Raw genomic sequence first — 16,996 nt, forward strand, 5'->3', positions numbered from 1 at the left:
ATGTGCATAATAAATGTTTACTGTGAAACAAAGTTATCACACAAATAAATTAAAAATATAATGAAAAAAATATATATATATATCAGTTAAAAAAAAAAAAAATCCACATTTTAAAGATGACCAAAAACAGTTATAGTAACCCTTCAAATGAGTCTCAGGGATACACTTCCTAAGAATATAATCAAAAGGTATATATATTAAGATATAGCAAGTTTGTTTGTAACAGCCATCTGGTTTTATTTTTACAGCTCCTCATGGGAATATTTCGACTGGGTTTTCTTTCCATATACTTGTCAGAATCTATGTTGGATGGATTTGCAACAGGTGCCTCACTGACAATTTTAACAGCACAAGTAAAATATCTCATTGGAATAAAAATCCCACGCAGCCCAGGTATAGGGATGTTAGTAACAACATGGATTAACATATTTAAAAATATTCACCATGCTAATGTTTGTGATGTGATCACAAGTGCCATATGTATAGCAGCATTAGTGGCTGCCAAAGAGCTTGGGGATCGTTACAAAGACAAAATAAAGATCCCCCTGCCAACTGAACTAGTTGTCATTGTAGTTGCCACACTTGTGTCACACTACTGCAATCTCAATGAACTCTATGGCTCAAGTGTTTCAGGCGTAATCCCAACTGGATTTATACCACCAAAAGTACCTGACTTAAGTCTAGTGAGCAAAATAGCAGTGGATGCTATTCCTCTTGCAGTCGTTAGTTTTGCATTCACAATATCTCTGTCTGAAATGTTTGCCAAGAAGTATGCGTATACAGTGGAAGCTAACCAGGAGATGTTTGCCATTGGCTTCTGCAATATAATCCCATCATTTTTCCACTGCTTTGCCACCAGTGCGGCTCTTGCTAAGACACTTGTTAAGACGTCAACAGGATGCAAAACACAAGTTTCCAGTGTTGTTAGTGCCATTGTGGTTCTGTTGGTTTTGCTTTTCTTTGCCCCATTATTTTACTCACTACAAAAGTGTGTCTTGGCCTGTATAATAATTGTCAGCTTACGTGGTGCCCTCAGAAAATTTAGAGATTTACCAGCTCTATGGAAGCTAAGCAAAACAGATGGAGTTGTCTGGATTGTCACCGTGGCTGCTTCAGCTCTGATCAGTACAGAAATGGGCCTCATGGTAGGGTTGATCTTTTCAATGTTATCTGTCATTGTGCGCACTCAGATACCACATACAGCTACGCTCAGCCAGATAAAGGATACTGTCTTTTATGAAGATGGAAATAAATACGAGAATCTTTCACCCATACCCAGAATTAAAATATTCAGATTTGAAGCTCCCCTCTACTATGCAAACAAAGGCTACTTTCTCCGGTCTGTGTACAAAATGGCTGGCATGGATCCTGGTCTTGAAATAATCAGAAGAAAGAAAATAGAAAAGAAGCATAAGAAACGAAAACAGGTACAAGATGAAAAAAGCATGGATAACAGCGACGGCAATGATATTCATATACAGCTTGTAAATCACAATAGTGACTTGAAAACAATTATTCTTGATTGCTCCTCAATAAGCTTTTTAGACACATCTGGCCTCAATGCCTTAAAGGGATTGCTGAAGGATTACAAAGAAGTACAGATCGATGTTCTACTGGCTTGCTGCAACACTTCTGTTATCGATGCCCTTAGTAGAGGAAGTTACTTTGGGAAACAAAACAAGGACATTCGTAAGATGCTCTTTCACAGCATGCATGATGCTGTTCAGTTTGCAAGTGAGAAAGAGCTGACTATAACAGACTCCACTGTTTAAATGCTGAAATTTTTTTCTAACTACTGTGGTGTCAAAGTATTGACTTAAAAGTATTGACAGTGAGACAGCTCAAAACAGTTCTGTCTCCAAAAAAAAAAAAAATACACTCTTAGCCCTTGTACACACGGTCGGAGAATCCGTCGGAATGTGTCCTATCGGACCGTGTTGTCGGATAATCCAACTATGTGTGGTATGCATCGGACTGTTTCCATCAGAATATCCGTCGGACCAAATTTTCCAACTTGTTGGAAATATTTTCTGACAAACTGGTCCGATAGGACATACTCCGATCATGTGTAGAGAATTCCGATCGGACAAAGTGCCACGCATGCTCAGATCAAATTCCTACATCAAAGCTATTGGCTACTAGCCTGAACGTAGTCCCATCGTAACGAAATTACGTCATCACGTTCTGAAAGATCGGATTTTTTTCTACAACTTTGTCCGACCGTGTGTATGCAACAGTTTCGGACAAGATCCGACGGACAAAATCCGACGGATTTGGTTGTCGGAATCTCCGACCGTGTGTACAAGGGCTAATTCTACAATGCATTAGCAGGGGCTCCCCACAGGGAGCCTTTCTTGGGCAAAGAGGGACTTGGAAAAACTTAGGTCTCTGCTAGCTCTCACTGTGTTCCTGTCATATGAATGTAATACAACCCATTCATTTAAAAAATGACCTATCAGCACAGGGTCACTTGAATGTAAAACATACCTTTGAAAAGAAGCCTGCTAAACTTATCTTCCCAACTGTTTTTTTTAAGCCTCTGCTTCACTGCTCAGGTATTTGACTGGTCCAGAGTGCACTGAGTAGCAAAGTACTGGCTTTTCAGCAAAGGGGGACACTGTAAAGGTAAGTGTATGTAGTCATCTTTTGAAGGTATATTTACAGTGGGGCAAAAAAGGATTTAGTCAGCCACCAATTGTGCAAGTTCTCCCACTTAAAAAGATGAGAGAGTCCTGTAACTGTCATCATAGGTATACCTCAACTATGAGAGACAACATGTGAAAAAAAATCCAGACAGACAATCAAATTGTCTGATTTGGAAAGATTTTATTTGCAAATTATGGTAGAAAATAAGTATTTTTTCAATATTAAAAGTTCATCTCAATACTTTGTTATATATCCTTTGTTGGCAATGACAGAGGTCAAACATTTTCTGTAAGTCTTCACAAGGTTATCACACACTGTTGCTGGTATGTTGGCCCATTCCTCCATGCAGATCTGCTCTAGAGCAGTGATGTTTTGGGGCTGTCGCCGGGCAACACGGACTTTCAATTCCCGCCAAAGGTTTTCTATGGGGTTGAGATCTGGAGACTGGCTAGGCCACTCCAGGACCTTGAAATGCTACTTACGAAGCCACTCCTTCGTTGCCCGGGTGGTATGTTTGGGATCACTGTCATGCTGAAAGACCCAGCCACGTTTCATCTTCAATGCCCTTGCTGATGGGAGGAGGTTTGCACTCAGAATCTCATGATACATGGCCCCATTCATTCTTTCATGTACATGGATCAGTCATCCTGTTCCCTTTGCAGAGAAACGGCCCCAAAGCATGATGTTGCCACCCTCATGCTTCACAGTTGGTATGGTATTCTTTGGTTGCAACTCAGCATTCTCTCTCCTCCAAACACGATGAGTTGTGTTTCTACCAAACAGTTATTCTTTGGTTTCATCTGACCATATGACATTCTCCAAATCCTCTTCTGGATCATCCAAATGCTCTTTAGCAAACCTCAGACGGGCGCCGGACATGTACTGGCTTAAGCAGGGGGACACATCTGGCACTGCAGGATCTGAGTCCCTGGGGGAGCAGTGTGTTACTGATGGTAGCCTTTGTTACGTTGGTCCCAGCTCTCTGCAGGTCATTCAATGGGGTCCCCCGTGTGGTTCTGGGATTTTTTCTCACCATTCTTGTGATCATTTTGACCCCATAGGGTGAGATCTTGCGTGGAGCCCCAGATCGAGGGAGATTATCAGTGGTCTTGTATGTCTTCCGTTTTCTAATTATTGCTCCCACAGTTTATTTCTTCACACCAAGCTGCTTGCCTAATGCATTGTTTCTGGTGTCCTTCGACAGCTTTTTGGTCTTCACTTCTCTTTGAAGTGTGACTGTTTGAGGTTGTGGACAGGTGTCTTTTATACTGATAACAAGTTCAAACAGGTGCCATTAATAAAGGTAATGAGTGGAGGACAGAGGAGCCTCTTAAAGAAGAAGATACAGGTCTGTGAGAGACAGAAATCTTGCTTGTTTGTAGGTGACCAAATACTTATTTTCCACCATAATTTGCAAATAAATTCTCTCAAAAATCAGACAGACAATGTGATTGGCTGGATTTGTTTCCACATTTTGTCTCTCGTAGTTGAGATATACCTATGATGACAATTACAGGCCTCTCTCATATTTTTAAGTGGGAGAATTTGCACAATTGGTGGCTCACTAAATACTTTTTTGCCCCACTGTACATACACTGTGCTGACCTCACCTGTAAAGCTTATTTATATTTATATCACTAATAGATTCTCTTTTAGTTTCTATGTATTTAGAGAGTAGAATCTCTCCATCAAAGACACAGGGAGCCTTTAAAGCCATTTTTATGTGTAGAGCAGGGAAAGATTGGAACCCCCCTTTCAGGTTTTTGTATATGCCGCTACTTGATACAGTCCACTTCCTTCTTGCTTGGTCACTAGGATAGGAAAGAAAGTAATGGAAAAATCCTCTGTCAGGGACAAGGAGAAAAAAAAATGAAAAATGTTCCTTATCCTTTCACACTCTTTCCATAATTAAAGTCAAATGTGGCTGGGGTTCTACTTTAAAGTTGTTCTCCAATTGTGTTACACTAAACTTATACAAAAAGGTGTGTTACAACAATATGTAAAATACTAGAAGTAAACAAATCTAGCACTTTCTGTTGATTTAGATTTTGGCATGTAATGGTCTTCCCAAAGTAACTGACAAGTTGTCATTAAAGTGCTGTAAATAAAGAGATATTTTTAAAGATGCTGTGCAATAAAATTAGTGCAATATTTTGTAGTTTCTTTTTTTTCAGCAGATAGCATTTTAAAAGTGCCCCAAGTATAAGAAATACATTATTGCAAGAGTATTGAAAGAATATATAAATCTAGCCAAGATGTGTACAGATTTAAAGTGCAGAGGCACAATGGAGAGGCAGTTGTCACACTATAACAGGAAGTGTCCAAACAAGGACCTACAGGGCAAGATTACCAGGTAATAATTGAATCAAATCTTAAGGTTTAAAAAGACTGAAAAACAACTTTTGGGATTACACCAACATGCTATAGCTTACATTACATTTTAGGTAACGGGTTTAGGTCTGCTTTAAGCAGACCTCTGGTCAGGGCAAATATCCTGTATCCTGGTAATTCATTAAATCCTGGTAGGTTTTATATCTGGGTCACGCTACCAACTGCAATTGTTTACCAGTACAAGGTCCCCCCAAAGTCACAGTTATCTTCATCTGAGTCCAATGAAATTAGGAAATTTCAGTCACATGGCACAAGATCTTTATTCTTTTGTGAATTGAGTTTAACGTATCTAAATACAGAAAAAGTTCATAGATATTCTTTTAAAGATTTCTTTAAATTATTTACCACTGAATTTTGTACATCTATTTTTGTACAAGGAGATTAATTTATACTGTGAATAAAATGTACGCACAGATTTACTCATGTGTATTTATTTGCTGACCCTCTTAGATTTGTTTGGGCATGCAGTTCATTTTTACTGCATGCAAGTGTTGCGTACATTTTGGATGTATTTTATACTGTATGTGAAAAGCCACTTTCAACTAGATTTTGACTTGCAGAATGTAGGTCACAATTCCAAAAACATAGCATGCAAAACTTTCTTCCACTGCCTTTCAATGTATCCAATTCATAAGAACATGAATTTCAACAAGTACATGCTTCTGATTAAACTAGAGAAGACACAGAAATACAAGTAGGTACATTTCGTTAAAGTAAAAAAAAAAAAAAAAGAGGCTTATACTTACCTGCTCAACAATATTTTACAAAATGGTCCCTTATCTCCTCTTCTGGCAGTCCCCCACCAACGCTGTTAGATTCTCCCTCCTCCTTGTGCCTCCTTAGCAAGCCAGGTGCTAAGGAGGCACCAGTGTACATGTGCTCCTGATCTGGGCTGTGTGCATCCATTGACAACACACAACACACATCACTAGCAAGCCTATGTGTTTAATGTGAGACCAGGAAGTGAAGGGAGCGGTGCTGGAGCAATGACAAAAGTCAGATAAGTGTTTAGACATGGGGGTGGGCAGAACCAGCAGTAGAGCATTTTTTACTTTAATGCAGCGAATGCATAATAACATTTATCAGGTTTTTATTGTTGTCTGGGTCTCTACTATCCCAGTGAGAACAGGAAATCTCTCTAGTGCAGGACACATACAACAATAAAAACACTACTGTCTTGTGTAGACGGGCGTCAGGCATGTACTGGCCATCGGGACTACCGGGAGATTCCTGGTGGGCCGATGGCTCAGTGGGCCGGTTTCAGTGACAGCCTAGCCAAATGAATGGCTGCGCTACTCACACAGCCATTCATTTGAGCACCGCTGTACTTCTGAGCACAGCGCGGCGCACTTCGGCTCTTTCCGCCCCCACTCGGCGCTCTCATAACACATCTTCGGCCACCTCCGCCACCGCTCGGCTTCCCCCGCCCTGCTCCTCTCCGACAGCGAACAAAACTCGGCCATCTCCGGCGGCCCCCGTGGTAACGGACGCTGTGAGTTTAAATGAGCCGGGGGCCGCCATGAGAGCAGCGGACAGGCAGAGAAGTCCCTGGAGCAGACGAGGGAGCCTGGAGGATGGCGGTGCTGCAGGAACCCATCCAGGTAACCGGCCGGCCCATTGAATACTGTATATAGCACATGGCTGGATATATATATATATATATATATATATATATATATATATATATATATATATATATATGCTGTGCATGTGTGTATATATTATATATATATATATATACACATATATATATATATATATATATATATATATATATATATATATATATAGCAAAGGATGTGGTGCTAAATAAAATAACATAAAACATCCATTTGGTGAAAATAATGGTTAAAATAATATGCAAAATCCAACATAGCTAAAAGTTCACCAAAACTGTCAATTAATATTAAAATGTGCATAAAAATATTTTCAGCAAAAAAATCATATATAAAAATGCTTATAATTAAAAACCCCCCTTTTTTTGTACTCTTTTTGCACTTTAATACCAAGGACATAGTTTGGATAAAATGGTTTTAATTATAAGCATCGTTTATATACAAATTTTTTGCTGAAATTTTTTTTTATGCACATTTCAATATTAATTGACACGTTTGATGTACTTTTAGCTATGTTGGATTTTTTGTATTATTTGAATCATTATTTGCACCAAATGGATTTTTTTTATGTTATTTTGGTTAGCATCACATCCTTTGCTATATATTCAATTTATCTGTGGGTTTGTGTTAGGCCCCTTTCACACATGCAGATGATATGTCCGTATTTCATCCATCCATTTGCAGATGAAATACGGGCATACATTCATCCCTATGGGATAGCGGGTGTCTGCGGATGAACATCCGCAGACACCCGATTTCATCCGCCTCCGCAACAGTCCGATTCTGCAGACGGAGGAAAATCCTATTTTTCTATCCGTCTGCAGAGCGGATCGGATGAACACGGACAGACGGTCCGTGCTCATCCGATCCCCATAGAGGAGAGCGGAGAGCTGACAGGGCGGTCCCCGCACAGTGTGCGGAGACCGCCCTGTCCGCAGCCGGCTCAGCGGGGACAACGGAGCGATCCCCGCTGAGCGAGCGGATCATCACGGGGCGGATCATTACTGATCCGTCCCGTGTGAAAGGGGCTTAAACCTGTTTGATGTTGGCAGCTTCTCATTACTGCGGTTGATCAAAAATAGGTGTGCGCATTAGTTGTTTATTTTAAAATATATAATGCAGAGCCAGACTTCGGGCAGGTGACAGGGGGACACCAGGGGGTGGGGGGGGGGGCTGGAAAATAAAAGATCACCAGCAGTGTGCTGTCGGCTTCTGAGTTTGCATACTCCTGCTATGTGTCTAGCCGGGCCGTGATGACGTCACTCTCGTGCAAGTGCGCAGCATACTGTTTTTGTGCGCGTTTGCAAAATTGGAGTGGGCCGGTCTGGATGAAGTCCAGGGCCAAATTTTTGTCCCAGTCCAGCCCTGACGGGCGTTGATTCTGAACACTGCTTTTTGCAATGAAATAATCAAACACATTAATTTGCTTTACTTTGCCTGCAATTCAATAGGATCTACGTCAAAATAAACTCAAAGCGAAAGGTCAGATGCAGCCTCAGAAGGGAGGAAACTATTAAGACTCAGGTCGCTTAATAGTTGGCTGAGAAGTGGTTTAACCTTAGACTGACTAAAGGGTTCTTCATTGTCAGTGTGGTAAGGATGTGGAACTCCCTTCCACAGTTGGTAGTGTTCATGAGGACTTTTGATTTTCATCAAAAATTTCAAACAACTGTTAGATGGGCATCTTAGCGAATGCAATATACAGGGATGTTGGAAATGGTATTAACAAACACATCCACACAGGCTGAATTGGATGGACTGGTGTCTTTTTTCAACTTTACCAACTATGTGAGGGGAAAGTATAAAAAGGGAAGTAGGAAACAAAGAATTAAGGCATGTAACCTCAATGTTGGAGTCCACATGTAACTAAAATTATCACTTTTCGGATGTCATTTTGATTACTGAGCATGTCTCTCTCAAATGTGGGTCTAAAAAAATAAATAAAAACATCCCAAGATTTTTTTTTAGCTTTGCAAGAACTTTACAGTAAGACCCCATACAAACTATACAACTTTTGTTGTCTGATTTCCTTTAGCTTTACTAAAACCATGTAGTACAATTCCTGCCTGTTTGCATACAAATTTAAACTCTTAAGGTTTGACCTCATATTATATAGTTTTGGTAAATCTAAAGGAAAAAATCTAAAGAAAATTGTATAGTGTGTATCCAGCTTAAGGTATAAGCAATGTACTGAAATAGGAATTGCTGAGGTGTTGCTCTAGGAACACTGCATAGCATTAAGACCTTATGTACACAGATATGTTTGCACTTAGTCTTGTAGTGTACAATTCCTGGTACTTTCCTGCTCCCAGGGAGCCGCTGTGCCACGTTTTACTGCCCATACAAGTGAATAGTTGTACATTGCCAGCTGCTTGTAAAAATCCATGGCTTCTGCAATCTCGTTTACCCATGTATGTATTGTCAGTATTCAAAGGGGAAACAGCTCTGTGCAGACAGTTTAATAAACTAAAAATCCAGATTCAGTTCAGCCACTTGACATCCGGGAATATTTCACACCCTATCATGACCAGAGCATTTTATTGTTATTTGGCCCTACTTTAACCACTTCAATTTTGGGCACTTACCCCCCTTCCTCCCCAGGCCAATTTTCAGCTTTCAGCGCTGTCGTATTTTGAATGACAAATGCATGGTCATACAACACTATACCCAAATTAAATTTGTATAATTTTTTTGAGACAGACAGAGCTTTCTTTTGATGGTATTTAATCACCACTAGGTTTTTTTATATGTTGCTAAACAAGCCGGAAAAAAAAAAAAAGACCAGAAATGTTGAAAAAGAAAACATTTTTCTTAGTTTCTATTATACAATTTTGCAAATGTGTGCTGAGGAGGATCCACTGATGGGCACGGATGAGGTGGGCACTGATGAGGAGGTACTGATGAGGAGGCACTGATCTGGCTGTGATGGGGCTGCACTGATGATCAGTGCCCTAATTATCAATGTAAAGATCGTGCTCTGTCAGCCTTGCCAGTTACCGACCCTCCTTTTCTTTACACAGAGACAGCGTGTGAGGAAAGGACTGCCAACAACTGACAAGTCTGTTTAATGTGACCAGCTGTGATTGGACACAGCAGAGCACATGGTAAAGGGTCTGCCGTGAGTGGCCCTTTACTGAGATCTGTGATTAGCTGTGTTGAAAGAGCACAGCGGTCACAGAGCACGCCCATGCAAGCCCCAGAGGGCATGGTTTTGAAAGGACATTCATGGATGCCCTCCCAGAACTTGAGAGTGACACTGTAGCTGTCTTTGGGCTATAGCGCAGGTGGGAAGAGGTTAACCTTTAAAAATAAAAGATAGAAGATAAATGGCTGCCATGCACAGCTGCTCCAGATTCTGGCTGCTCCAGTTTTGATATATCCCCCCCCCCCCCAAGTGTATTTTTTAAGGTTTATCAATAAATTTACCTGGTTTACCTATTTGTATACTTACAGTCCAATAATATATTAGCTTTTTCTAGCTTTTTGGAATAACAGTGAGCAAAGCATACCAACATATGCATTTTTGTATACTGTATGATTAAGACAAATGTGTACCAGACCAAAAAAAAATAAAAAAACGCATACACCTATAAACGTATACACTTACTTAAACGTAATTAGATCCAGTAACCAGTGCATTCGGACTTGCTTGATGCCACCATGAGGGACTGAAGATATATATGCCAAGTTCAGTCTTTGGTCTTTTCCCAAAAAATAGGTTTCTGAATTATTATGTGGTAAAGGAGGGCTGGAAAAAAGCACAATTACATATCTTTAATTGTAAGTAAACCAAAATAATGGCCTCTTATTTGCTTAATTTTGGAATGATAAAGATACCATTGTTGTATCTTTTTTAAGTGCATAAAATATCTGTTGAACTGTGATCTCAAAAAGTCTATGTAGCCCAGGGGTCTCCAAACTCTCAAAACAAAGGGTCAGTTTATTATCCTTCAGACTTTATGGGGACCGGACTGTGGCAGGAGTGGACATTTTCCTGGCATCAGTGGTAGTAAACATCACCACAATTGGTATTAGGGGGAGGAATAGTGCCTTGTTGGTATCATTGGCAGGAATTGTATTGTGTTGGTGTCAGTGGGAGAAATAGTGCCCCATTGTTGGTGTCAGGTGATAGAATAGTGCCTCATATCAGTGGGAGGAATAGTGCTCCAAGGGCTGGATAAAGGCAAGAAGAGGGCCACATCTGGACCCCCGACCTGGAGTTTGGGAAACTCTGATGTAGCACTACCGATTCTCATCTTTGGATAGGAGACCATGAACAATCTTCTCTCTCTGCTCATTTACCAAGAACTATTACATGTCATGAAGTGAAAAAGAGGATCAAAAGAAGAGGGGAAGGACAGAGGCACCAAGCAGGCATAGTGTAACACAGTTTATTAAAAATCAGTTTTTATAAACAATAGCATTCACATGGAATGGGAGACAGACTAAGGCTGGAGATGACTAATCCAGGGCAATCCGAGTGTGTTGCAGTAAATGTCTGTAAGATGTATGGTACGGTGATCCAGGAAGAGCTTGTAAAGCATGGAATCAGTGTGGGGATAGCTGATACCAAACAAGAAGCACACATACCACTTCAGACAAGGTTCAGGTGTATCCAGCTCCAGGTGCAGACCCCGGCTCACCACTGTCCGTAATATAAAGAGGAAGAAGATATGGTTGCACACCAGAGCCAAGGGGATACTTGCTGAATAAAGTCTTTATTGTCGTATGTCAGACAATCATGCAGGATTACAATTGACGTGTTTCACACAAAAGTACTGTGCTTATTCACAACATTAAACTGTTCTCCTCTTTATTTCAAGTGTTTATGATTTTGATTTTATAGGTTTATCCTTTGTTTAGGTATATTTTGTGCATATTTTTCTATTTAGCATTCAAGAAATGTTTTTAAATGTATATGTCAGTTTTTTTTTCTTATTGGCTGTTCTCTTTGCTCAGGTGTGTGTCAGGTGTGATTCCAATTGGATACATACCTTTAAGTAGCCTGTGCGGAGAACAGTATAATGTTGTGAACAAGCACAGTACTTTCGTGTGAAACGCATCAACTGTAATCCTGCATGATTGTCTGATATACGACAATAAAGACTTTATTCAGCAAGTATCCTCTTGGCTCTGGTGTGCAACCATTTATTCTTCCTCTTTGGGGATAGCTGATGCCAGTGAGACCAGGGACCACTAGGATACAGAGCCAGGATGGCTGTCCAGGGAGAGGATCCTCAGCGTGGTGAAAGTGCTTACTCATAGCTCATGAGTAAGCACTTATTATAGTGTGAAATGCGTCAGTTTTCCTGTATCGCTTTGCTGTGGCTTGTACAGTGTGATCCAAAGTTTTCAATAAAAGGCACAAGAAACTTTCTTCGGAGTGTGGCTGTCCAGAGTTTTTCCGTTCATCTTAATTTTTCATATGCATTGGCCAGCAACTGGGGCTCTTTGTCTCTAGAGGAGAAGTCTTTCTTCCGGTGGATCTGCTGGTGGTGTCTCCCCCAGCCTCAGATGATACACAGAGATGAAACAAATCTCCCTACATATGTTTTACATGTATATCTGCTGTTGTCAGGGTCGTTACCTGGATGGTCGCGGTGCTGCCCGTGTTGGTGCGCGCCGATGTCCTGCGGTGCGTGCTGGGGTGCGTGTTCCTGTGCGTGCGGTGTTGCGCGCTCCTGTGGGCGCTGGTGCGCGTCAGTGTGTGCCCTCGCGTGCCCCTGCTGGCGCTGGTGCGCGTCAGCGCGCTGTGGTGGGCGCTTCGGGTACCGCTGGTGTGTCTGCCGGCGTTCGGGGGCGTGCGGGCGCGCGCGCCCGTGCGCGGTGCTTGGCGCCAAACGGCCTATTTAGGTCTGCCACTGACATCTCCCAGGTGCTGCCTGATCAACAGCTTCTCGGTTCCTGTCCCGTTGTTCGTATCCCGTGTTCCTGTTTGCTTACCTCCTGACGACCCGGCTTTCCCTTGACACCGCTGACCTCTGCCTGCATCTGACCTCCGCCTGTTTGACCTCTCTTTTGCCTGCTCCTTCTGTGCCTCTGCTGCCCGCCTGTTCCCGTACCCTGCCTGCACCCGGACTTGCCTGCTCTGCTCCTGTTCTGTACCCAGTTGCCTGTGTCCTATCTACACACCTGCTGCCAGAAGCTTCCTGCAAGTTCCTGCTCCTGGAGCCATATCACAGGCTCTCTTACCACTCCGCACTCTCAGCCACCTGTCTGCTCTATCAGGGGTTGTAAGTCGGACACGTACGGGAGACCACCCTCTGCCCAAGCGGACTCATCAGTTCGGTAAGTGCCAGCCTGACAGTATCAGGCAGCCATGACTGAGTCCGGGCAGGGGGCCTCCCCTATGGATGAGTTATGCAGACATTTGGCCGGTCTGACCCAAGCCGTGAAGAGTCTCCAGGATGGCTACTCAAGGTTGGAGGAGCAAGTCCAAGCCTTGTCCTCCTCATCTAACCCTCAAGGAACCTCCCCCACCGGTCTTTCATCTGCACCCTCCGTAGTGATGCTTCCTCCAGAGCCAAGGGTACCTACAACCGAGAGGTTTTCTGGCGATCGCACCAAGTATCGTGCGTTTCGCAACTCCTGCGAATTGTACTTCGCACTGCAGCCCCGGACATTCTCTCTAGAGGCAACCAAGGTGGGCTTTGTGATATCCCTGTTGTCCGGCGAGCCTCAAACCTGGGCCCATCGTTTATTGGAGCAGAAATCTGGAACCCTGGATAGCCTTGACAACTTCTTCTTGGCCATGTCTCAGCTCTATGAGGACCCTCAGTTGACTGCGACTGCAGAAGCCGCACTACACTCTCTCCAACAAGGTCGCAGAGCGGCCGAGGACTATGCAGTGGAGTTTCGCCGTTGGAGCTCCGACACGGATTGGAATGACGCCGCCTTGCGTCACCAATTCCGGATGGGACTTTCTGACCCCCTTAAGGATGAGTTGGCACGGGTAGGAATACCACAAACCCTGGACGAGTTAGTCAACCTCTCCATTCAGATTGACCGCCGGTTAAGGGAACGCCGGTCGGAGAGGTCCTCCAGCCTCTTCCGTCCCACCTGGGTGCTCCCCAAGGTTCCCAGTTCTGCTGGTCAGTTCTCTTCTACCTCTTCTGCCCCCGCTCAGGAAGCTCCGGAACCAATGCAGCTCGGGTTACTCCGGCCCTCGTTGACCCCTGAAGAAAAGCAGCGCAGACGTACCCTTAACTTATGTCTCTACTGTGGTGAACCTGGGCACTATGTCAGGGCTTGCCCCAACAAGACACGTAAGTGTGTTTCCTCTTCCTTCACGTGTGCCTCTGTTCTACGAAAACCCAGTTCTCACCTTGCCCTTCTCCTCACTTTGCAGCTTCCAGGAGGGAGTTTTCCAGTGTCAGCCATCATTGACTCCGGAGCATGCAGCTGCTTTATCGATCTGACTTTCGCTGCCAACCATCACATCTCGCTCATACCCAAGGCCCAGGGGCTTGCTGTACATCTAGCCGATGGCTCCGCCCTTAGTTCCGGTCCTGTCACTCAAGAGACTGTTCCTCTGCTGGCTACTATGGGCACCTGTAACCAGGAGCACCTGCGTCTGGATGCCATCTCCTCCCCCTTGTTTCCAATTATCCTGGGGATACCCTGGTTGCAGGCCCACAATCCAAGCATTAACTGGGCCACAGGAGAAATCAAGTTTCTCTCCGATTACTGTCAACAACACTGCTTGGCCCGACCGACATGCAACTCCTCTTCACTTCTCTGTTTGGATGTCGATCCAAAATTGCTTCAGACCGTTCCGGAACCCTACAAGGACTTTGTGGATGTTTTCAGCAAGAAAGGCGCAGATATTCTTCCCCCCCACAGGCCTTATGACTGCCCTATTGAACTGTTACCAGGTACCGAAGTCCCCTTTGGGAGAATTTTTCCATTAACGGAACAGGAGTTAGGCACGCTGAAGGAGTATATTGACGAAAACCTAAAGAAAGGGTTTATCCGTCCTACTTCCCCTGCCGGTGCTGGCATTTTTTTCGTCGAAAAAAAGGACCATTCCTTACGTCCCTGCATTGACTATCGGGAATTGAATAAGATAACTGTCAAAAATCGTTACCCTTTACCCCTAGTACCCGAGTTGTTCCAGAGGCTGGGGTCTGCAGTCATCTTTTCGAAATTGGATCTCCGCGGAGCTTACAATTTAATCCGTATCCGAGAGGGAGACGAGTGGAAGACAGCGTTTCGTACTCGTTTTGGGCACTACGAGTACCTTGTCATGCCCTTCGGGCTGTGTAATGCACCCGCAACCTTTCAACATTTTGTCAACGATATCTTCCGCGACTACCTGGACCTATACGTAATTGCATACCTGGACGATATCCTAATCTTTTCCTCATCCTTGGAAGACCATCGTAGACATGTCCGTAGTGTGCTAGCTCGTCCCAGGGTACACGGGCTCTACGCGAAACTCGAAAAATGCGAGTTTGAACGCCAGTCCATCCAATTCCTGGGCCTGGTTATATCTGTGGAGGGCATCAAGATGGACCCCCAAAAAGTATCTGCCATCCTGGACTGGCCTGCACCTGTGGACAGGAAGGGCGTACAACGTTTTGTCGGTTTTTCCAACTTTTACCGGAAATTTATCAGGGGCTTCTCTGCGATTATTGCTCCCATCACCGAACTGACCAGGCAGGGTACCCGATTCTCTTGGACCCCTGAGGCACAGCTGGCCTTCGAAAAACTTAAGATGCTGTTCACCTCTGCATCTATTCTAAAACATCCGGACCCAGCCTTACCCTTCGTTCTTGAAGTGGATGCTTCGGAAATCGCTGTGGGGGCGGTGTTATCTCAACGGCAGGGTGCCAAGGCCCTTCTTTTCCCGGTGGCGTTCTTTTCTCGCAAACTGTCATCATCCGAAAGGAACTATGATGTTGGGGACCGAGAACTTCTGGCCATTAAGGCGGCTCTGGAGGAGTAAGTATTAAGGGGTTATTCCTGCGCCTAATCAGGGAAGAGAACAAGGATCTAATTTTGTACTGCTGCATACACTGGAAATGGGGTACTTGAACCCTTTTTACAGGAAAAATATATAAGAAGTAGTGTTGCGCAGTACTGGGTTGGGTGATATTATCCTGAGAGGTCAGTAAATTCTGTCCACATCACAATAATTAAAGTTAGATGTGTTATCGCCCAGACTAAAAGAGGATGTATGGGCGGCTAAAATTGGCGAAATAATATGAAAAAAATGATGCTCAAGTGTGAACAAATATAAGTGGGTGACTTCTACGTCACAATGTGAATAGCATAGTATATCCAATGGTAAGCAAAATAAATAGTGATTCTTAATGCGATTAACAAAATCGCATAAGAAGTGCCAGTGCTAGATAGTGAATAAATCTATAGAAATATCGACTACACCATAAATAAAAACCAATGTGCATAGAAAAGTCATTAAAAAACACAAGAATTATGTAAAACAGGTTTGCTAGTGACTAGGAAATCGCATAAGGTGCCAGTGCCGAAAATTATTGTAAATGAATGCGTATAAATAACTTTATACCATGTGCTAAATTGTGTAAATACGGTGAACACGTAAAATCATGTGACATACACAAAATCGTGTCAAAGAAAACAACACATAAAAAAAGGATCTCTGTAAAAATATTCTCAGTAAATGTGCACAGTGATTTAAAAAACTATATCAACCAATAGATAAAAAGATTGCACAATCACATATATCAGGTTTGTGTCCATTCAAGATGTGCGATAACTGGTGGCGATTATATTCAAAATCGCATGCAACAAAAAACGCATGTGAAGTCACGTGACCGTGACGAACACGCGTCGGGACGCTACCGGAAGTGACGTAATCGAGCTCGAGGCTCGTTTTTACATTGCAAAGAAATCTCTATATGTTTGTGAGTATTTTATCCACTATATTTAAATAAAACTTAAATCTTGTTCAAAATTACTACACTATGGGGCTCCCCTTTTTATCTGCTTAACCCTCACACAACAACCACCGCTGAGGCAACCTAACAACCCCCCCCCCCCTATGCTGAGTACCGCTGAACGTCCACTTAAGGAGACCAACACGGTGTAATAGGCAGGAGACGCCAGTTTCTGGGGCCATAAGGATAGGACCTCGAGGGATAAAAGACCACCAGGAAGCCTGAGGATACACATGTCAAACGCTGTTACCTTACAGCTGTAAGGTAAGGGGACATCTATACCCTGAGTACACAGGACCACGTGGGATACAGTCACCATCACTAATACCATCACTGTTTACAACGTTACTTTACAGTGCACAAAAAATCTGATACCAGCACTTTATGCGTTTTTTGTTGCATGCGATTTTGAATATAATCGCC

General features: G+C 43.2%; 2 protein-coding genes across 5 annotated transcripts in view; one reads left to right on the forward strand and one right to left on the reverse strand.

Annotated features, from left to right (window-relative positions):
* The window catches only part of SLC26A1 (solute carrier family 26 member 1), a 96,711-nt gene extending 91,255 nt beyond the window's left edge, over positions 1–5,456 (forward strand). For all 3 annotated transcript variants that reach the window (XM_077476099.1, XM_077476100.1, XM_077476097.1), the window contains one exon: positions 249–5,456. In XM_077476099.1, coding sequence (XP_077332225.1) covers positions 249–1,772 — 1,524 coding nt within the window. In that variant the 3' untranslated portion in view covers positions 1,773–5,456. The remainder of the gene's footprint in view (positions 1–248) is intronic.
* Positions 1–16,996, reverse strand: part of IDUA (alpha-L-iduronidase) — a 256,317-nt gene that overhangs the window by 227,347 nt on the left and 11,974 nt on the right. For both annotated transcript variants that reach the window (XM_077476102.1, XM_077476101.1), the window contains exon 2: positions 10,261–10,401. In XM_077476102.1, the coding sequence (XP_077332228.1) occupies positions 10,261–10,401 (141 nt within the window). The remainder of the gene's footprint in view (positions 1–10,260; positions 10,402–16,996) is intronic.

The sequence above is a fragment of the Lithobates pipiens genome, unplaced genomic scaffold, assembly GCF_037356315.1.
Source record: "Lithobates pipiens isolate NorthernLeopardFrog02 unplaced genomic scaffold, aLitPip1_a1.2 Scaffold_13, whole genome shotgun sequence".
In the NCBI taxonomy this organism is placed as follows: domain Eukaryota; kingdom Metazoa; phylum Chordata; class Amphibia; order Anura; family Ranidae; genus Lithobates; species Lithobates pipiens.